The following is a 24,101-nucleotide window of genomic DNA, read 5'->3' on the forward strand; positions in this document are numbered from 1 at the left end:
TAGAGTACTGCTCAATGGTTAGGCACCGCACTCCTTCTGGCTTCAGTTATTTGAAATGAAAACTATAGGTTTTGCTATAATTAGTTATTAGGACAGAGAAAACTTTATATGCAAGACAATGAAATTAAATGTAAGCCAAACAAAATACCTTCACCACTGAATGCTGCTATTAAAAGTGCAATTAGCATTTAACCTTAGAGTTATCCCTGGACGTAACTTAAATGCCTAGAAAAGACTGTCCTGCACAAGTCTTCATTTGCAACATATCTTCTAATTTTAACATAATTCAGGAAAATCGCCAAATGCTTATGCAGTCATTTCATAGCAACTGCATCTAACAGTTTCTTCTTTTCCCAGGTTTTCTTTCTGAATCCAGCTGTCACTGCTCTTGATTTGTTTCCACATGCAGGAACAGCTTTGCCTTTGTGTCTACACAATATACACAGAAAGTTGTTTAGTGCATTGAACTGAAATGTAGCGTAACGCAGAACAAGGTGTTTGAAATTATTTTCTCTTGGGTTTTCATATTAATTTTTTTACAGCAAACCATGCACATGCATTAAGTAAATGTAAAAAGCAACAGTGCACCAGAGCTTTTTTTAGAGTTTTATCGTGTCTATTAAATACTGTGCTGAATGGATTCACCATGTGAAAAAAAGAGAAGAAAAAGCTTCATTACATAATAGTAGCAGCAGCAACAGTCTGCATTTTTCACTTTACCTTTTAAAATGTTTCTAGACTATTATTTTGGTTTATGGTGATGAAAATGCAAAGCTGTGCAACAGGCAGGTTGGCACAGCAAGTAAAACTGATAAGGCTGAAAGCAATTTTCCATTTTACAGACTTCAGAACCAAGGAAAGGCAAATTCCCTTTTTGTAAACCTATAATACCAGCATACCTCTTTACTAAATCCATAAATGAAGGTCAGCATTATTAATATAGTTCTGTAATTTTTTATTGCTTAGGATTACTGTAGAGGTTTTTTAAATAAAATGAGTTTATGGCCAAAATTTAAATGGTGTGAAGAACAATACAAATTAATCTTCCTCACTTTCTTTTAGTAAAATGTAATCACAAATTAAAAAAGGACTTAGAAATCATGCGTACAAATAGAAGGTAATTACTATTGAGGTAATGTTCTAGAAATCAGCCTCTATACACCCACAAGCATCTATTGACATAACTGAAAGGATTACATAAGTCTTAACAGCATGAATTTGGGAAAACTGAACTTCCTAGAACAGTCAAGGACAGAAGGAACTACAGACACGCTACTTAAAGCTCTCAGGAGCTAAAACCTAAGACTTCACATTCATTTTGTACTCTAAAACTGGCAGCGGAAAAAAAAAAATCAGTTTTCAAATGTTTTGTTGATGTTTTCGTATCCTATAGTCATGCTTCTGTAGCAGTGAGGATGCAACCTGCTTTACAAGCTGTAGAAAGAAAACAGTAACTTCAAACAGTTTGGTTTTTTTTTTCTTTAGGCATAACACTGAAACATGAAAGAAACAGACTTTAAGAACTGCTTTTTTCCATATATCAAAAAGATAAAGGTTGGACCAGATGATCCCTGAGGTCCCTTCCAACCTGGTATTCTATGAATGTATGATTCTATGAAGATTAGTGTTGTGGTTTTAATTTTTGTTTAAAAAAAAGCTTTTCCACCACTGAAAATGAAATATTTGACACTTTTTGATGCATGGGATGGCTGTGGGAGAGGCTGTATTTAAAACTGCTTGAGACAACTGACATCCACATCAACCTGCTGTGAACAGAAGCCAAAAAGTAACAGGAGATAAGATCCTCAAGCACAACAGGTTTATATTGGAACCATAGCTAGAAAAAGAAGAATGGGCAAAAGGAGTATGATAAAACAGAATTTGCTTTTCATCTAGATTTAAAACATAGGCTCAACAGGCAAACAAATGGCAAGGAGATGGCGTATTTCCTCTATTTGATCTCATGGAGCTCTTGAGAAAAAGAAACTCTACAGGTGGGAAAAAGACTTGTAAGGACAAGTATGGCTTGACCATCACAGATATTAAGTCTGTGACTCTGAGGTGGGAGTCAGGCATGAGATAATGTCATACAGACCTTCATTTGCCAATGGCATTAGACAGAGATCTCATGGATAGAGATTTTGCGTATATGTACTGACAATTCTTACAAGTCTCACTTAAGAAAGTAAATCCTTTTATGAATGATATCTTTCTACTTCAACATCCTCATCTCCCTTTACAAAAATGCAATTATGTGATTATCTTCAGAGACGCATAACAACTAGGCTGTATATCATTTGAAATACCATTAAAAAACTAAATAGCAGGAAAGTAATACTCATGTGGAGCAGGCAGCTCAGCATTCAGCTGTGCAAAAACCAGAAAATATACTGGTGTGTCTTTCTCCTTCCATCCCCATTCGTGAGAGTGGTGCCCACTTCCTCTATCCTCAACAGCCGTGAGGCTGGAATTTTCTTTTTGGCATAGTCTGGGAAAGCAGTAAAAGCCCTGGGAAAATCCATGAAGGAAATAATAGTGCTGTAGTCTACATGCTTAGTGGTAACCACAGCTGACCACAGCCACAGCTGCATGGGGAATTACACTGCTGGCTGGTCCAAAACATCGTGGGAGTAGGAGCAAACACGCTGCCCAAGACTGAGGTGATGAAGACAGGGAGGGTTTAGCCTCCTCAGTTCACAGCAGTAAATTCACATCGGGTTAAAGATGGCAATAAGGCTGACCACAGACTATAACCAAAGAGCTGTAAGGACTGGAGAGCCACCTTGCTGCCAGACACCAAACATGCACTGCACTGAACAAGATACAGACAATATGGAAAAATAATCTGATTGATAGAGAGATAGACAGACAGACAGCTCTAAAGATAAGAAGGTCTAAACAAAAAAAAGTCAGATGCATTTGGCTATATCATGGTAGCAGAAGCTCCTTAAGTTTGTAGCCTAACTTTTCTTTTTACTTGGCTGAGCAGCCAGCAATTCTAAGACAACTAACAAATGCCACGGATTAAAACAAATAACCAAATTGCTTTTTGGTAATTCAAACAAATGTTCGTTTGATTTCCGTTCAGACAAAAAGAGGCATCCAACTGAACCTAAGGATGAGCTACCCCTCAAACATCCATTTTCCCGCAACTTATGTTGGCATCAGATTTGACGTTAGAACTTATGGAAGCAAAAACAACACCGTAATGAGAAGCAATTGTGCAATAGAGATCTTTAAAGAAAGGTTGTTTATACCCTATATACCCTATATTTCATTCTTTAAAAGCAATTACCTTGACTGCAGTGGATAACTTCTATCCCAGCAGCCACACCCAAGAAATCACAACAACCACTCAACAAAAGCAGTTCAGAAAATGAAATTATTCAACAGAATTTAAGGGATAGGATCTCCCTTCTCCCATTCTAGGTAGGATATCATGTATAGACTTTCAGCAGTTTCCTCCCACTGCTCTTCTGAAAGATGACAGATTCATTTTTGTGGATATTTTTTCCACTTCTCAACTGAAGGCACAAAGAGAAAGTAATGTGTATGTGTCAAATTTGTGTACTATGTTATCAAACTAAAATTGACAAGAGATATGGTTGCTAGACTTCCTGATGGACATAAAAATACCTTAACGAATCCACTTAGGAGAGATACAAGATTTTTTTGAAGATTGTCTCACTGAGCCCCCATATCATAATGCAGATACTCTCTGTAGTAGAGGTTTATAAAGTACATAAAGAAACCATCTGGAATATCTGTGATCACAACCAAATTTTTCAGACTGCTGCCAACACTTCAGCACTAACACTGATCTTGCAATGCTGTGAACAAGAATGCCTTCTACCTAAAGACATGGAAAACTCAGGAAGCCTAGGAGACAGTTTCTTAATTTAGGATCAAGAAACAATCACCATCTGGGGAAGACCATCACATTTTGTGCTAACAAAAAGCTGGAAATCACCTGTACAGAAACTACCATTTCAGACTTTAATGGAGAAGAAGAACTGGCATCTATGATGCCTCTTTTTATGAAAGCCAAACAAAAATACTTTCAAAACCTAAATGTGACATTGCATGGCACTGGAGGACTTTCAGTACCATGAATTAAGATTTGGACAATTAAAAATCTATTGCAACAGATTCCTTTTAAAGCCAAAAGAGAACAACCTCATCTGGAACAGTAACTGACAAAACCATCTATTTTGAGCACACGCTCCAGCACACTTAGCTAGTAAATAAGTCATATGGCTCAATCTTAAAATATTAGTAAAGAGCCAGCTATTCATTCAAGAAGCTTGTTCTAACAAAATAATGTGATGCAGTGCATCTTTGACTCATAACAAAAAAGAAACACCATACACAGCATCTGACCCAAAGCTTACTGAAGTCAGTAGGAATTTCAGCGCCTTCCCAAACTAAAATAAAGCAGTTGCATACGCCAGGAAACACAATACATTATTCTAACATTACTAAGAAATTTTATCCTTAAACAAAACAAACGAAAAAAATACCAAAAAGGAAGAAGCTTTTAGAGTGAAACATACTAAACTCAGCTGCTCACTCTAACCCAGAGCGATCATTTTATGTTGCAAAAATCAATCTCCAGCAATGGCTAAAATGTATGGGAAAAAGCATTAAAAAAGCACATAGAACTGATGCTTCAGCTACACACTTGCAGCTCTCGAGCATTTCACCGAGCAAATCCTGAGCCAAAAAGCCTATCTCAGTCTCCCTATTTAATATTTACCAATGAAACTGTACTTCACAAAGCCGCTGTATCTTTTTTCCTCCCACTCGCACTTAAGGATTACACAACATCACATGCTCTACAACGCGAGTTCTACAATTTCCTTCTTCACTGAAAAAAAAAAAAATAAAACCCCACCAAAAACCAAAAACCTCCTTTGTGTTAAACTCCGCTCTGTGACCACTTCAGATATGAGAAACAAAAATTGTTGTTTTCTATTAAACTTTTACGCTAATTGTGTGTTCTAGTCTACCAGCTGCCTTTTTGCCCTTGCCCCCAGAGTGACGAAATGTTGCTGATTTAGGTTTTCTTCAAATGGCTGCCAGTCTGTGCCTGTGACCACAGGGTACGCTCTACGAGCCTGGGTAGCATTCAAGCTATGGGTGCACTATAGTAGCCTTATATGTTTTAAATTGGTCCAAATTTCCTTTTTTTCACAATCCCCAAAATTCTGTTTCTCTTTTTAATCCCACCAGCACCCAGACGGTGTTTGCAGACTCGCAATGACTCCCAAATCAAGCAGTACCAGCCTCTTGTGGTACATGCACAGTTACGGCTTCGCTCAGCTTCACGATTACCATCATTTTGCATTCATCAACCCTGACTTTCATCTGAATTTATTGCCTCGATAACTATGGTGGGATCTCTTCCTCCTTATTTGAGAGGTCTATAGCATAATCTCCTGTGTCTGAGCTAGACATCTTAATTCCTTTTATACCCATAATGTCGTTCAGATGGCATTCAAAATAGGACAGATGACTCACACCACTAAAATATGTACGTCTCTCCAGCAATCCTCCAAAGTGAATCTTAAGAATTGGTTCAGATGTAAATTTCACAATGTTAGAAAAATCCCATCTTTGTATTTTGAAATTCTACAATTTACAATGACCTTTATTTTTAACAGTCCAGAATAATTATGTAACAATAACAAATTGTCAGGTCATAAAGTATCCCTTCCTTCAGATGGTTTATGTATGTCTTGAACAGAAGAGATTCCTGATGAATCCACTGGTAATTTCCTCTTATAACAAAAAATAACCATTTACTCCTGCCCTCTGTTTTCTTTTTAAAGATTGCCATTACACATATCATCTCCTGTTCCTCAGGGTGAATGAAGATGACACTCGGCAGTTCATAGTTCAGCACTTCTCACCTGACTTCTTTTAGACCACTTAAGTGAGGACCATTTGCTTTTAGTCACATGTTATTATTCATCTCAAATTCAAGTGTCTTTTTAAAATAATGAGTTTCTATAAATTTCAGCCAAAATTCATTTTACTGACACGGTTAACTTGAGACAGTCTTCCACTTATTCCTTGTAAATAATAGCTCATACAAAAGAATTGCTCTGACCTCATTATAGAGGATATTAATACAAACAGTTCATTAGTTCTTCTGGCGTGCACTTATCCTTCCTAAATGCTCTAATTATACCTTGATCAGGTTTTTTCAACACCACATTCCTGCAGGCCTCTTGCTTCCAATGACTTTAACTCCTAGTTTTATGCTTTTAGCAAACTCAAAATAATTAAAGTAATTCCCTCAAGATAATTTTTCAATCTTTCTTATCAAAGCTTACTCCTAAGCCTGCTAGGCTCACGTTCTTTTCCATTCTCCTTACCTGGAGACAACAAGTACTTTTTAAATAATAGTTGGGTTCTGGATTTGATTTAACTATTTTTATTTATTTTACTTTTAAGTATTACACCGGTTTTGAAGCAAAGTTTTATGCGTTTGGGTTGGGGTTTTTTTGGAAGGGAAGGTAAAGAAGGAAATCAAACACTGGCAACAGGGCATGTTCATTTAACTGGACACCAAGGGCATCTCTTTTTTTTTTTTTTTTTTTTTTTTTTTTTTGAAGATGCCAGTGGGAGAGAATGAGAACTACCAGAAGCAGCTGAACAAGAAGATGCATAAACCACACTAGTTTCTAAAGTTCTGGTAATCTCTTCAGAAGAGCTTCCTGCCAGATGGCTCATTGCATCAGGTTAAATATTTTCTACCGGGCACTATCATGGCTTTTCTGGTTCTTCCAAGTATCACCTGAAGAAGCAGAATTTTAAAAATAAAAATAAACCCAACCAAAACCTACTCTGCAAGATCTTGTCTGCCTTCTAGATAAATGGAAAACCAAATTTCGTCTGTGATGATATTAATGCCACGCTAACAAGCTTTTTCAAAACCTGCTCAGTGGTACAAAAAATACTGGAGCAGTGACCTAGTAAAATCTGAGGCATGCTAGAGAAACTGCATGTTGTAGCTATTGGAAATCACCTCTGTCAAACACTTCCATATCAAGCACAGAAAGTATCCTTTATTATTCAGTTTGGATGACAGAAATTAATCATTCATTTTGCACTGCAGTATCTGTCTGTGAACTGGACACTCTTTTAGTGGAATCACTTATGGAACCATAACGTATAAATCTGTGTGGCCTGCAAGTATAAATTATCCAGGACATCCTGATGGAATTTCAGGTAGTTCACTTCAAATCTCAGTGATTCTTGTAACTTCTTGACCGAAGACGTAATCTAAACACTAAGAAAATGCTGCTTTTATTCATCACTAATTTGGGGAAAACCTGCTTTGTACAGCACACTGTAAAAGCGTTCACCTCAAAAGCACAAAATTCTACAGGCAAAATAACATCACAATCACCTCTATGAAGAAACTGAACGCATCAAATTTCCTACGTGCATGCACGTTTCCATCACTTCAATAACATCTACCAGGATGATCTTACAGCAGACTTTATTATTCAAGACAATCAGAATTCTCAACCAAAAGCAACATACCTAGACCACTGAGACCTCATGTCCTACCTAATATTTTTAATAATAAAATGCTTAATTAAAAAGCCATACATATGACACCTTACCTTTGACGCCATACGCATGAACAGTGAGTTTTGATCCTCTGCTGTTCTCATCTTCTCATTTTTGACCAAATCCTTCAGGTTCATACTATCATCATCCTGAAAATACCTTACTCTTTCTTTATCTACATGAGTAGGGATCTGGAAACAAACATATTGAAAATACGTATCAGCCTAGTGAGAAAGATCAACTATAAAATTCAGATTCTAATAATTTCAACAAGTTTAAACAATCATGAATCAAGCTAAGACATCTGAAACAATTGGGCTTGCTGCTTCATTTGGCCTAAGGGAAATGACATCTTCCCCTTTCTTCAATTGCATCAGTACATGTAAATAAAAATATAGCCTCTTCCCACAATTGCTATATCCTGTATATCCTTAAGCTGTAAGAGCTACAACATTACCACTCAGGAAAGACATACAGTAATTCACTGAAACAGTTAATCAGCTCACAAAAACTGAATATTCCAAAAAGTAATCTCCATTATTTACGGAAGCTTTTGAATCATCAAGTTACAGACGCTACTGAAAACTTGCATAAATGTGGTACCTCTGCTGGGAAACGTTGCCATCTTAGACAGAGTGCACAAGAAAACAGTTTGTACTTTAGGGCAGGACTAAACTAAATCCTGAAGGAACACAGGAATGGACATTAACATAAAGCAAGATGGAATTTTCCAAAATGGAAACAACAGGAGGATGACATCCAATTCCTCACCCTCTTGTGCCTTTCACTCCCCCACAGCAGTGTCACAAACTGATTTGTCCTGCTAATCAAGAACGTACTTGCTAGAAATACGAAGTATTGTCATCTCTTATCCCAAGACGACCAAAATATTAGTTTATTTACTGTTGCAAGCAAAACAAAGATTAAAACACTGCTCCAGCCTCCAAGCTTCTCACTGCTCCCCAAAGTACTTTGTTACAAAGATTAGGTCATAATTTTTATTATCAGCAGTAGCAGTATTTTTGATCAGGAGAAAAGCAAAGGAAACTTAGCCACTGAGACCTGAGTATCTCAGTAAAATCTTTCTTATTTTGGAAATATTCACCTCTTCTAATCTTCATTATTTACATAACTTTATGTAATAAAAGCTACTTGACTAAGAGACTGTGATAATTTGAAAAACTCACTTTTCCTTGAATGTGCATTTAAACCAGCCCTAAAGTGATCCCTAGGGAAGCGCAGTCTGAAAATAAACTTAATATATGCTTAATAAATATGTACTCTAACACTTTAATTACAATCATCTTCCGAAAGGAACTTTTTAACTACCTGTTGACATTCTGATAAGACACTCATATTAATTATGGCATCATAAAGCTACAAAATCATTTCAGAATTACACTCCAATATGCACATTTTTAAAACTTACCATCTGTCGCTTTCTCCGTCCTCCTTTTGGCTCCTGTGGTTCAGTTGGTGCGGTCACAGGCCATGCCCTTCCACTTTGATCTGTTCTGACAAGGACCACTTGTTCATCTTCTTGACGGCTTGAAGCCTGTGTCAGGTTTTAAGATATGTTTTAAAACAGATGATACAGATAAAACCAAAAGAAACACCTAATCCACACTAAGTAAACGTTTAAAATCCTAAAGAGTAAATAACAAATTCTTTACATTTTGTATGTTCATTATAATTCAAAGCAGACAGTATTACTTTACACAAGGTATTCTTTTCCACATTCAAAAAGAATATTAAAAATACATTCAGCTAGTTAAGTGCAAAGCTAACAAATCCTTTCCAAAAAGAAGGAAGTTTGTATTCTTGGTCCTTTCTCATAACACTTCATCCTCAGAAGAAATACAATGCTTCTGAAGATTTAAAAAGGTGATATTGAATTAATATACAACACCACCAATATAACAGCATATTCCTGAAAACCATCTGAAAAGCTGCAGCATGTAACCACTTCTGTGCTTTTAGTGGATTGGGGGTGTTGGGTTTTTTTTTGTATTTTTTTCCTTTAAAAACCTGGCTAACAAACTAGCCAAAATGTGAGCTATCACTTTTCAACACATTCCATTAGATCAGACTTTTGTTTCCTCCACTGCACCTACCACCAGTACAGATCACTTTTATCACAATGTAATACTGAAAATTTTTTAATCTTAATTCTAGGATATGCAGAATAGGCGACACACAGCTCAACGTAAGTATCTCTCCCTATGGTGAAGAAGAAACAGATGAGTAGATGTATATTGATTATTTAGGTCAAATTAAATTACAGACTGAGGCAGAAATGACGTTTAAATCATCTGTTTGTGTGTTGAAAAATATGGAAACAAAACCAAGCTTTTACCTGATATACACCAAATAAGTCATCTACCTTTGGATGGCAAGCACATTCAGTCTCACATGAACTACACTTGTACTTAATTCCTGCTTCTACATACCAAAAAAAATTTGGGAATCATGAGGAAGGTATCTTCTAAACCCGACTAAAACAAGCTCTTTAAGTGCTGGAGATGTGAGGTGAGAGGAACACACAGGACAAGGCAACAAAGGAAGCTTTCATACATTTACCCTTGGTCCTCATGGTGGAATGGAGCCACCAGGTCACCTGCTGGAAGAGCAACATAGTAGGACACAAGCAATCCAGACTTCAAATGCAAGTCGCATTGCAGTGGCACAAATGCTGAACAAACTGACTAGGAGTGTTGCTCTACTGAATTTTCTACTCATAAATCTAATAAACCAGCCTGATCAGGGACGTGGAAGACAGCAGCTGCCTTGGCTGCAGCAACCACAACACAGGGGAGCTTAAGATTCTAAGGCAAGTGAGGAAGGCAAGTAACAGAACAAAGAAAAACCCCTGGATTATAGGAAAATGGACTTCAGCTTATTCAGGGATCTGCTTGGCTGGATCTCATGAGAGATGGTCATGAATGACAAAAGTGCTCAAGAGAGCCGGTTGATCTTCAAGGACAACCTCCACAGAGGATAAGAAGGGTCCGTTCAATCTGGTGTTTGCCTAAATGAGGAACTTCTAACGAAGCTCAAAATCAAAAAAGAATCTTACAGAAGGAGGAACCTGAGACACGTTACCCAGGAGGACCACAGAAGCACCTTCCAGGTATGCAGGGATAGAATTAGGAAAACTACAGCTGAAGCTGAAACTAGCAAGACATGCAAAGAACAAAAAGAAGGGATTTTATGAGTATACTGGATATCTTTCTACAAACAAGGACAACACAGATCCACTGCTGAAAGAGAGGAAAGACCTAGTGACAAAGGACATGAAAGAGGTTAAGACAATATCTCGCCAGTCTTTACCAGCAAGGTCTGCTCTCGGGCTTCTCAGGCCCCAGTGCCTAGTAGTAGAGTTTGGAGGACAGAAGTACTATCTGCAAGGAAAGAAGGACCAACTTAAGGACAACTTAACCAAACTGCAAACATGCTAGCATATGGATCTAGATGGGATGCACGTGTTATGCTGGACAAGAGGTCTCTCCCTATCACAGCTAAAGATTAGTGGTGACTGGTGGATGCCCCTGGAAACAGGTAAATATATACAGTAACCTTCAAAAAGATGAAGAAGAAACACCTGGGAAACAACAGGATGACCACCCTCACTTCAGTCCCCAAAAACTTACAGAATAATTCCTCATGGAAGCCCCTTCCAAGCACATGAACAACTGCAAGGTGACTGGGAACAGCCAACATGGATTTGTAAATGGCAAATCACACCTGAGAAATGTGTCCTCTGCAGTGAGACGGCTGGTTCAGTACACAAGGAAAGTACCAGGGAGGCTGTTCACCTTGAAGTTTGCAAGGTTTTTAATGCAGTCTCATAATATTTTTGTTGCCAAATTGGAGGGATATGTAGACTGCAAGATGGGTGGGAAATTGGATTACCAGGCTGAAAGAGCAGCTGCCGATACTTCAAAGTCTGACTGGCACTACTCGTAGTTTAACTAGCACATTGTTACATGCCATTCTTCAGGGACTGATCTCTATCAAGACAGCTTAATTCAACACCCTGGACAACAGAACAGAAAGTGCTCTTGGAAACAAATTTGTGGAGACACCAAATAGGTAGGATGGGGACATGGCAGATAGACTTGAGGGTAGGGGTGCCATTCAGAGGGAACTCAATAACCTGAAAAAACAGGCTGACAGGAACCTCAAACAAATGCTAAATCTTGCACCTGGGGACAAACTCATGCATTGGCAAAGGTTGAAGACAGACTAGAGGGCATCTTGAGAAAAAAGACTTGGGATCCTTGGCTGACAGCACATCAAAAAATGAGTTTGTGAGCCAGCTAATCACATCCTGAGCTGCGTTTTCCATCTCATAGATTGTACAAAGTAATGAGAATTCTAGAGGACAAAATGCTACCCTTAATCGTGCACATGCAATTTGTTACACCAATTTAGAAGAACCGCCAAAAAGTCATTTTCAAAAGATCCCTTAAACTAGTAAGATTACAGAGGGAAATGGGCAACTGAAACAAGCTTAAAGCGTTCATTCTCCCAAAACTGCTCGAGCTCTGGACAAAATATAGCAGAAAAACATTCAGAAATATCTCTTTTTTTTTTATGATATAAGTATGTAGCCTTGAAACACGGCTGAAATAATCAGTTTTGTCAAATACTAAAAAATGTATATAGAAAGCTATAATTTCCCCCATCTGTAAAACTAAACAGAAACAAGTATCTTGTAAATGTATTTTCAGATTAACATCTTTTGTACTATCAATTAGAAGTTTTTCAGCAATTTTCTACACTGTATTTTAATATTTAACATTGTTACAGATACGAAACAGTCTTTAAGCAGACTTCCTGTGTTCTTTATATAGAACATAATACAACTGCTTATTTACTATGGATGTAGAACTTTGCAAGTCTCCACATTGCCTTTGCTTTCCTTGTAATCAACAGATACCAGTAAGAAATCTTTTATTCTTAGCAAAAAACAGTTTACTTACTGTTATTATTGTGGTCAACAAGTTCTAACCTGTTCTCTTTAATGACACAAACAGCGCTAAATGCACATCTTACCAGCTATTTGACAATTACTATTACCTGACAAAGCATGGAGACCTTTTTATGGCCTATGAGCCAAAAAAAAGATGATTATGTTTTTTTTTTCTTTAATATGCTTAATATAACTGGGGTAAGAGTTCAAAACTTACAAACAAGAACTACCTGATCTAGAAATAGTGCAATCAGTCAACTGAATTCTTGGTCTGACATACCTTTTACGTAAACTGAATAAAGACCAATAGGAAACTAAAGACGAATGGTGTCATTTTCTTTTCATTATCTCTATCAGTATTCCGAACACATTTTTTTTTTTTTTTTGCAATACTGGAGTTCACAAAGCATCACGTCCCAGGACCTAAACCAATAGAACAGAGGACCTAGAACTAGTCCTCTGATTTTTTTGAGTTTTTTAAACTTTCATTTCAAACTTGAAAGGCATATCACTCCTGAAGAGGTATCACAAGATCCATGTCACTCCTGAAGAGGTATCACAAGATCCATGTCACAACTTACATAGGGATGCTATCAAAAAAAAGTGCACGTCCATTCTGCATGATGCTCCTAACCTATTTCAGCTGAAGGAGAGAAAAGAAAAAAACACCAACAAAACCCCCTACTCGCTATGACTGACAGTTCTGAGATTATTTTACAAAAAGGAAAAAACAGAACAGCTGTGAACACATTAAATGCTGGATATCAGAAACAAAGAAGTTGACAGAGTGATCCTTACCATTAGACACAGAAGGTTAATATGAAAACTACTGGTAATGTTGACTTTTCCTTAACAGAAGCCAAGAAACAAGCTGTCAGTTGCCTGGCTTCAGTTCAATCTGTCAGCCAGCGACAGGTGAATGGGTCATAAAATCATTATCACTCATATGAACACAGAGGAGACTCCTCAGTTTCTTGTGCAATAGGAACATTTTGCCAGATAGTGTAAATCCTTATCATATGGGGAAATCTTCAGAACTGTAAGACCACAAGCAAACACTTGCCTCAAGGAATTCCCTACAAGTGAAGTCATCTTAGTTTGGACAGAAAAGTGTAATCCTCGAACTCCTTGTCTACCCTTCAGCGCTTAGGAACTTATGGGCACCTAAGTTTTTATCAGTAGAGTTCTATAGTCATATCAAGTTATGCCTCTGAACATGCACAAAACTGCTCCCATTTTGCCAGAGACGGATGGTTTAATATCTATTCCATATCCAAACACAACTAGAATGCATAAACTAAGCAGCCTTATCCCTAAGTTTTACCCCTGGTTGGCTTAGTTCACATCCAGTGTTCATTAACGCTCTTGAGTTCATTATAACGAGCTGTGGTCACAGATTTCATTCAGAAAAATAAACCCTGTTATAAAAATGTTCTGGAGGAAAATCATTCACTCAGGTGGGAGATTTAACTTCAATGCAGCTCTGGAAAATTACAAATCTATCTCCCACGACTTCTCTACCCACCAAGCAGAGAGAGGAGGCGGCGGCAGCCTGGAATACCTTTACAGCAGGAGTGAAGAACAGACATGGAGGACTCATTAAGCCAGACAGAATTTACCAGCACGTATGAAAATGGAGCATTATCATATAGCTCAGTGATGAAGGCATCCCCATGGATTCCAATCCTTCAGGCAAAACACCAGGGAGACGAATGAATATATCCATTTCCCAGGTGACTGCTTAAATAATTCATTATACTTCAGCTATTATAAACTCCATTTCTAGGTATTTACAGTTTCAGCTTAGACTATTGTTGCCAGCTCCCTAAAAGTAAAGGACAGGAGTGCTAAATATTGTTCCATATCACTCCATTTATGCGCCCAGCCCTCAGTCCTCCCATACCTTCGTCTGTTCCCACCAACTACCTTCTCGTTTGGAATGGAAGTTACTACCTTTTCAGCTGACGGACGTCCATTCAGATGATGGACATCCTGTCAAGAGTCAGGTCAGCTCAGCACCCTCCAAATCAGGGACAATTAATACATTCCCACTTCATGGGGGTGTTCTCAGACTTAAATAAAGATATGTGGGTGTGCATATGTGTATACACACACACACACATATATAAAAATAAAAAGGCAGAGATTCTCCACCAGAAAGAATAAGTATTTAACTTTCTGAAAATATTAATAACAATAAAAAAATAATTAAAAACCCTGAAAGCCTCTTGATTACACTACAAAGATGGTTAGGTAAGTCAGTTGATTAAATTAGAGCAAATAATGGGGATATCACTAAATCTGGTGATATTAGGACAGCCTTTGTCAAATCTTATAAACAACTTTATTCATCTCAATTTGAAGCTATTTTCCACCAAACAACCGATGTCTGCTTTACATCTGCCATCCTTGCTTAATGAAAGCTTGTCCCAGAAACTCCAAATAAAGTCTGAAGATTCTGTAGATATTGAAGTATGCTAACTTCAATGGCTTTATTATATTTTTCCAAGAGAAGTCACACAAAGATAGAAGTTATGGATCAAAAAGCTGCCGAGGTAAGAAAAACTTTTCTCTTCTGTATCAGCAAAGGCAAATCTCATTTCGCAAAGCAAACCAAGATGTCCAACAATGGTCTGGCTCCAATAACAATAATCATATTTTCAGAGAATATACATACAATACTACTTATTTCCAGCATCAGTCAGATACCTGCCTCAGCTGTTACTTTTTCACAAGATAAGTCGTCTTCCCTCTATTGGGAGAAAAGGTGATTTATTGCTACAGGAGAAAAAGGCTGTGTGCCTCCAGCCCACGCTCGCCATGCGCCAAAGGTCAAATCTGGCTGGAGAAAGAGACAGCCAGAGAGGGGGGACTGTGTTTTCATGTGATCACTGTGCTGTTCCAGACAGGTGTGAGACCTAGTTATCACTACAGCATTAAAAGCACTATTAATTTGAAAACATAACAACAACAAAAATCATCAGCATTAGATGAGCAAAGACAAAGGACAACAGGGTGGAGGAAAGACCACAACATGAGGGAAAAGCAGCAAGATGTACACCACACTTAAATGGGATATAAATGCAAATGAAGTATTCTGGATATAATAACAAACAGGTAACTGGCGCAAGTTGCTAGGGCATGGGTCGTTTCTTTCTGAGTGTAAAAAAAACACAAACAAAACATGCAGACATTTGTAAATACTGTAATGCTTAAACAACCCATAACTTAGCAAAGCTCAGTACTGTGACAGAAAGTAGAAACAATTTTAACAGTTAAACGAGCTGGGGAAGGGAAAAGACAAAGTAAAAGCAAAGTTTTAAAAACAAGAAAGAGGAGAGAAAATAGGTTTCCTAAAGAGTACTTCACTTGACAACAAGAGATTCACCCATCTGCAACATCTGGTTGAAATAAGCACATTACAGGAGCAACGCTGCTGGGCTCTGCAACTGCACAGAATAGTAAAAATCAGATTCTCACGTCAACTTACAAGTACCTAATTCCATTTAAAACATCCATCCCCAGATTTAAGTGTCTAGACTAAAATGTTTAAAATAGACATTTCAAAAAGGATGCCATTGTTGAGCAGCCTATTATTTTCCCAAAATGAATAGAATTCACAAGGTGTTCTACATGTCAGAAAAAACAAGACTTTATGTGCCTTTGAAGACAGGCTCAAAATGTTAGATCCTAACAACAGCTGCATTTTTTTTTCTCATTTCTACATGCCAACACATTGACATACAGGCAGTAGAAGAGTATCTTCTGGATCTGAACTACAGAATGAGTTGGGGTAGGGGCAGAAACTTAGTAAAGCAGAGCTGCCTCTGTGCCCACTCGAATGCTTCTCCTTTCTCTCCTTTCTCTTAATGCATCTGGTAATTTTTCACTTAGTTTCCACCCTCAGGAGGGTCAACTGTTTCACTTCAAATATTACACTCCCCGTAGGCTGCTACCAAACTTAAAACATCTGGCTGAAGATCAAGCAAAAAATACAACACAGCAATCAAACACCTAAACCCCTTTTTTTTTTTTTCCAAAAGGCCTTTTATAGACTAAAAGAAGAAAAATGATCAAGTCTGACCATAAATTAGGATTAACTTCTGACATGGAAATATTATTTTGGACATGCTTCTGGAATGTTTTTAAGTATCGTGTTTGATACAAATACCAGTGGTCTGTTTCCATGTCTAATGATCACCTACATAAATAGGCGTATGTTTCCTTCCCACCTTTGTACTGTTTAAAACAACAGAGTTTACTCTAGTTCTGCCTCAAAAATGACTTTCTCAGCTTCCCGATAAATGGCATTCCATGAGGTCCTTCAGAGTTGCCTATTTATTCTAGCAATAACCAATTCACAATTGAACATACCTCTGGAACATTTCGTTATTTTAGCACGATATAAAACTCAGTAGCTGCCACCAAACACTAAGCTGCTATTAAGCTGCTGGTTTAGAAGTAGGGCTCTCTAGGTACGATCCTTTCTCCCAGTGATCTTGGAGATGCAGAATGGTTCACAAACCAAGTAAAGTTACATTTTGTGGAAATAAACAAGCATTACACTGGAACATATACAGGAGATGTATGCCAGTATAAGCTGACTTGCGTGGGAATACTTCCCTTTTTCCACATGCAAGACCTCAGATGGCCTCACACCCTATTTGGGATATCACACTTCAACAAAGATGCAAACTTAACAAGACAGAAACTGGAAAAAAGGAGAATGACTAGAGAATAAAAAGCTATTTAAAAAAAAAAGTTGGAAGAGAAGGAAGAGAAAATTAGGGAACACATGCTGGTAGGCTGCAAAACCTCAAAAGGTTTTGTCAAACAGGCTATGTGATGAACAAGAGGAAAACCAAAAGGTATAAATTACAGAAGAAATAATACAAGTTACGTATTAAAAAAGATTTTTCTAACATTAAGGGCTGTAGAGCAACAGTACTGTTGCCTAGGAAGAATATGGAATCATCACCATCATGTTTTCTTTTTTTTTTTTTTTTAAAAGCAAGAAGGACTAGAAAACTAATAAGAACCATAGATTCATCATGTACAATGAAACTACAGAGGAAGACAGCAGGGCATTAGAAATTTGTAATGAGAGATTTCAGCAGGCTCCCATTTACACAACATGAAATGATGCAGAGAATAAACATTTAGATATAAAACATACTGAATCCTTTGAGTCAGAAGCTTACAGCTGTCAAGTTTGGGGTTTTTTTGTGATTTTTTTTTTTCCTAATTTCAAAGAGTCCAGAGTCCTGACAGAAGGCATATGAGACTGTCTATAACATATTTAACATTCTAGAGAAAAGGAAAAGGCAAAATATTAATAGTAATATTTACCTTTAGAAGACGAAGTACAAAAAAGCTGTGGTCCATCAAAGAGAAATTAAAAGGGGCAGATAAGAGGATAAAATAATTATGGACAGCATGAAGACTAATGTGAACTCATGTTAGAGACTAAAACTAAATGCATACTATGAACCAAGATGGATCCAATGGATCAAATATGCCAGACATGATTATTCATAAGATTAAAGAAATTATCAGAGGTAAAGACATCTTTCAGAAGTCAAAATCCTGTCTAAATAGAACCGAATCAAAAACACAACGTAAATATACAAAGTTAATTGCATTAACACAAAAAGGCAAGGTAAAAGTTGATTTTGAGGAGGATCTTACAAGAAATACAAAAGCTATTTATAAACACATCAGAAACAGAAAGCTTTCTGTCAGAAAAAAAATTATTATAGCAGTATCAGAAGATGACATTTGAAGAATAAATTAGTTATTTGCATTCTAAATATAAGATTTTCCTATTCCACAAGTGTTTTTTTTCTTTAAAAAAAAAAACAACAAAATAAAACAGAATAAACTTTAGGAATCATCCACAAATTGAAATGACAGTAAAAGGAGCTTTCAAGCAAGTTGCCATGAAGAGATGATTTTCACAAGAGGTCCCCAAAAGAATTCCAATACATAAGCATCCTTCAGCATGCATTACAGCACTCAAATAGGCCTCAGTGCAAAAAACAATGGAGACTGGTAAGTACAACATAAACCTTTAAGATGTGACAAAGGCTGATTCTGGGAATAACGGGGTGATGCATCTAATATTTGTAATAGAAAAACTCACACAAATATAACAAAGAACAGAATTCCCCTGCACTTGAACAAACGTGGCGTACTGGGAAAGTGCCTTTGCAGGGAAAGCCATGACTCACAGAAGGATTACAATTTTCTGAAGGATTTAAAGGAGGGTGGATACAGATCTACTTAAAACTCTCATTTTATCTGTTTATATTTTCTTCACACATTTATAGGCTTGCATTCCTACGACTGTATGACCTGGCACACAGTAAAACCCATGCGCCATTCAGCACAGCACAAGAATGGAGTAATTACTTTCCTTCTTATTAGCAAACCGTGAGATCATCCAGGAGACCTTACAAATGTGCCCAGGAACTGTTACCATCTTCTATAAAAGAGGTAATAATTATCTTCTTGTGCTTTATGTAGAGATTCACCTGAGTCCGGCTTTTTGCTTCTGTTTTAACTTCCTCTTAACATCTGGAGAGCGTATTATTTCTTCATGCAGTGGCATGGCATTAAATAGCTTTAAACCTCTCAAGTTTCTGAATTAATGACTTCTCTTACTAAATAAATATTATTAAATATTAAACATATTAAGCTATATTATATGCAGAAATTTTGGTGATAGTAATATAATAATTACCAATTACTAATTATGCTCAGGTAAATATCACTATATATATATAAAAGTACAATATAGGTTTAAAATATATATATTGAAGTACTTTAAATATGATACATATTATTAAATGTTAAAATTGAAACTGGAGAAGAGGTTCAGTCACCGTCCCTGAATCTTGTGATGACTACTCCACAAACAATGTAATTTACAGTCTGTAATGAACAAAGATAGTGTGTGTTTACAGAATGAGAGGGGAATTGTTCGTTGCCATTAATTGATGAACGTGAATTTTTACTTCAGGCCAATTAAATATGCAAAGTACACAGTTATTCTCACCAAATGTACAAACCACTATACAGCGATTAATACCCAACTGAACAAAACAAAGCAGACAAGTCTGGTTTTGAAAGATAAATGCTTTAAATTAAATGCATAAATAAATAAAATGCAGTTCTAAAAAATATTTTTAAACTCCCCAGAGATGATGTCTGTTCCATAATCCAGCAGGAGGAAGTGGAAAAGCTCCACCACCAGGTGCACGGCTTAACTTGAGGAACGGACACTGGCGTAGCTGAACAAAGGGAGCAAGCAGGGAGTAACATCCTGAATGGGATCTACTCAATTGGAACTTGTTTTCAATGTTAATAGCTGAAGAGAATAAAATATATTTTAAGAGTCAGTATATTGTGGGATAGGAAGCAACTAGAGCTAGGAAAAACAAACTTTTTTTTTTTTTTAATTACTGAGCCAACAAAAAGCTGCATGCTGCGTGGCTGAGAGCTGTCTGCAAATGTTTGCCGAGAGCTACACTGAAGTGGTACAAGCACAGTGTAATGATGGAATAACAAAGCTCAGCAACAGTCTTCAGCAAGGAACAAACCTCTACAACCTAGTTATGGACAAATTAGACACTGGATTAAGCACACAACCTGTTTCATTTCTCTTACAGCCTACGGCCAATGGAAATGTTTTGAATATTGTCTTGTCCCTCTATTGTAAAAGTCTGTCCTTATAATACCAAATAAGTGTCTAAAAGACATCTAGCACTTCCCAGCATGCTGGACGTAGCTATTTCTTCCACCCGTTGCCTCCCATTCTCTTTCCATTACTCTTTCTTCTCCCATTTCAGTCACCCTTCTCTTAGGTTCTTAGGTTGCATTTACACACGACCACCACCACTATCTGCAGAATGAGTGAATCCCATTCAGAAGGAGCATCTGCCTCCTTCAGCGCTGACTATTTCTAAGGGCACACCTCGTCACTGAGGAGTCACTGTAGTCACTACCTGGAGTCCCCATGTAACACAGGTTTCAAAGCACCTGAGCTATCCTTCAGGCTCTGACATTTGTTGTGAATAATGGAACCGTCAACTTCAAGGTAAGGCTTATAAAATCCATAGGTAGATCATTCTGCATGGCTCGACCAAGGTTTGGATCTCACAGCAAGATGAAATTAAAATTGCTGTCACAGGTCTGTAACAGCAGTCCACTGTATAAAACTTGTATCTTTGATTTGTGTTTCTTATAGCAGAAAAAAAAAAAAAAAGATTAATGGAAATAGCAGCATGAGGAATGCTGCATGCAAGAGCAAACTTCTACCTAGGTTAAAAATATACTATTTCGAGAAAGACGTAGTAAACATAGTAATAAACATCACCATTACAACTTCAAAAGGTATTAACCTAATATAGAAATGGGAATAAAAAAAGGTTTTACAAGATCAGAAAGTTGGTCTGGCATAATCAGGACCTTGCGTGTAACAGTGAGGAAAAGCATTGGAAAGCCTAATGCAGGCTGTAACCCAGAAAAGGACTGGCCTACATAAGAGGATCTTCATCAGGTAATGCTAGGTTTATATATAAAGTATGAGACTAAAAAAACAAAAAATAAAAAAAAAAACAAACCATAGCTTCTATTTATAAACGAAAACATTAATTATTAGAAAAGGGTTAGGTACTTAGATAACTACTGATTGTCTGGTCTCTCTCCTTTCTTGCCCCAAGTCAGTGAGTGACGCAGGTTAATAATATGTTATGTAAAAAACTTAATTTCTTCTTATTGATATAAAATCAGTTGCCCTTTTAATGCAAAAATTCTTTGTTCTCATATTACAAAAAGGGGGATTTTAGCTAAACTGTTAATTACTCAGACTAAGTAACCTGACCTTTTTAACCCCTCCTCTTTATATTGAACGCCTCCAGTCATCGCTGCTTTCAAAAATCTTTCTATTTGCTCTCACTACTTATTTACTTAGAGCATCTCTGAGATAGGGCGATCAGAATAATATCTCATGAGTAGAATGAATACACACACAAACCTCAAATCAAATTCAGTAAGAGTCGTACTGGCAGCCTGTGCAAGTGAGATTGGAAATAGCAATGAGTAACTTACAGCAGCTTGTAACGCGTCCAGTGATGTGCCTAGAAATGGGGAAAACTAAAGCAATTAAGTCTAACTTAACAATAATATTGGATGTCAGGAAGCCACATAACTTTGCAAATATAACTTAAAAAAAAAAGTCTAAAGATACAGTTTGATATATTAAACTGTGCGCTGCCCTTTGAAATGGTTAGTCATTTAACCATACCATCAATAAGCCACTGTAGGTATGGGATGTAAGAAAATCTAAAAAAATTTAATGCCTAGATGGCTTGTTTCTATAGCAAGAACATCTGATACAAAATTTATCTGTATACTCAGACTATAAAAAAAGAAAAGTATTGCAGCAGGTTAGTTGTTAAGTCCACAAATTCCTGTTTCATCCTATCAAAGACAGAAATGTAATATACAACTGAGAAGGGGATAAGCAGAAGTTTGGCATATATAAATAAAATTAGCATTTACTTAAGTAAATATAAAAATTTAGTAACAAGTAAATAAAAAAGTCCAGTAAAAATACCGCAAGAAGTTTCAAAAATGTTCAGGCCTCAATATTTAGAAAAGAGATTTACCCTAGCTCTGGTATATGGGGTATTTTCAGAGACTGTAGTATCAGAAAAGGTAATTTTACAAACTGAAAGCAACAGATTAACCCAACGAAAAAATAGTAATTCAGGCATATGAGGGAGCTTTATTAGAAAAAGAAGTAGTCCAATCTGAAAAATTATTATTAAAGGAGTATATGTAGAAAAGGGTCATCAAAAAAAAGGGTAGAGGAAGAATGTGGACAATTAGATGCTGCAGAACAAAGATTCAACTCCATATCCTTTTAAGCTTCCACTTATGTATATCCATACCCTCAAGCCATTATCACTGCTGTTACTTTGGGAGGCATCAGAAGAAAGCCAAAGACTTGAAAAAGCCATGAGCCTGTAGCATCATCTTACCTGGAAGCAATCCCTCTGGGCTCACAGGCAGAACAGATGGGAAAGAGAATACTGACATTGGTAGTGGCGCATCTGCTCCAGAGATGGGTGGAGAGCCCCACGCTCTGCAGCCCTTAGTGCAGCGCCTGAGAAGAACCTCTGCAAAAATCCCACGTCCACAAATACGCAACCCCTGCTGCCAGCTGAAAGTACCTCGTTATCCAGATGTGCTGGCCAAAAGCCAAATGTCTTAATTCCTTTTAGAAGGATGGGTGCACAGTTTAATCGCTCCGCTTAAACAGCCTGTTTCTATAAAATGTTTCTGCTTTATATTGGTAGCAATGGCTAATGAGACCCAATCTGTGATTACGCTAAAGACCAGGTGGTCCCAACAGTCATTGTCTGATCAAATTCTCCTTTCCAAACCTCATTTTGAACACAACTGTGTTTCATTGCTTACCCATACAAAATACATTGTTAACTCCTCGTTCACACTTTTATAATTGGTTTTACTTATACATTATTTTAAATCCAAAGAGGTGTAATACCATCTCTTTACTAAGGCTTTGCAAAGACTAAAAGAAGCATCAGTGAGGTTCTACCTTTTGATTTCAAATTGGAAGTATCTACTGTACCAGAAAGGCTTTCCAGGAATGTTTTTACTTATGTTTTTTCTTGGTGTAGGGGTGTCAAATTTGTTAAGAAAAACAGAATTCACTCGAGCAAACAGAGTGACAGGATAGACACTGCAGTAAAAATATGCAGAAATTCTACTTAGTGTCAGAAAAAAAAAACAGAGCCAGAAAAACTGTCACCATCAACTACAAGTGCTGCATGGCACTTGGAAAGGACTTTTGCTTCCAGTGTCAAAGCAAATTCCAGAGCTTTTGTATTACCAGTCTGAACTCTTATGAAGTTTTATCTGCTCTGCCCTTTTATACCTGTTACATGTACTGAAACCAGAAGATATTTTATATCATTAAGTTGCTGATATAATTTCTCCAGTACTTTTTAATTGTGAAAACCAATTTCCTATAAATTACATTCGGGAAGTTAAGACAGTTTGTCTTAATACATTTTTGTCTTATAAATAATTGTCTAATCTTCTCTTACTGACATCAACAAGAGTGTTCAGGAAATACACTCACCAGAAACTGCATGTACCTATTATTTTTTAAAAGTATGCACTAATGATATTAAAGCTGTTTCACAAAAGTAGGCCCAATTTATTACTCCCTGTTCCAGTCAGAGTGTATTGGGTTTGCGTGGCAAGGTTTTGGTAGCAGCGGAGCTGCAGAGGTGGCTTCTGTGAGAAGCTGCTAGAAGCTTCCCCCACGTCCCATACAGCCAATGCCAGCCGGCTGCAAGACAGACCCACCGCCAGCCAAGGCTAAGCCCATCCGCGATGGTGGTAGCACTGCTGGGATAACATAGTTAAGAAGTTATCATTATCGGAACCAATAGAGTATTATTTCACATTTGTTCCACAACTGATACCTCTCAGGTACTCCTAATAT

The 24,101-nt window shown here is 37.2% G+C and overlaps 1 protein-coding gene across 3 annotated transcripts in view; it reads right to left on the minus strand.

Annotated features, from left to right (window-relative positions):
- CWF19L2 (CWF19 like cell cycle control factor 2) overlaps positions 1-24,101 on the minus strand; it is a 77,024-nt gene that overhangs the window by 17,863 nt on the left and 35,060 nt on the right. For all 3 annotated transcript variants that reach the window (XR_008467022.1, XM_054205567.1, XM_054205575.1), the window contains 2 exons: positions 9,014-9,139; positions 7,638-7,775 (listed from right to left, as the gene is read on the minus strand). Coding sequence is in view for 2 of the 3 variants with exons in the window: in XM_054205567.1 (XP_054061542.1) it covers positions 7,638-7,775; positions 9,014-9,139 (264 nt within the window). In the remaining variant the exon portion in view is untranslated. The remainder of the gene's footprint in view (positions 1-7,637; positions 7,776-9,013; positions 9,140-24,101) is intronic.

Source organism: Rissa tridactyla, chromosome 1 (genome assembly GCF_028500815.1).
Source record: "Rissa tridactyla isolate bRisTri1 chromosome 1, bRisTri1.patW.cur.20221130, whole genome shotgun sequence".
NCBI lineage: Eukaryota > Metazoa > Chordata > Aves > Charadriiformes > Laridae > Rissa > Rissa tridactyla.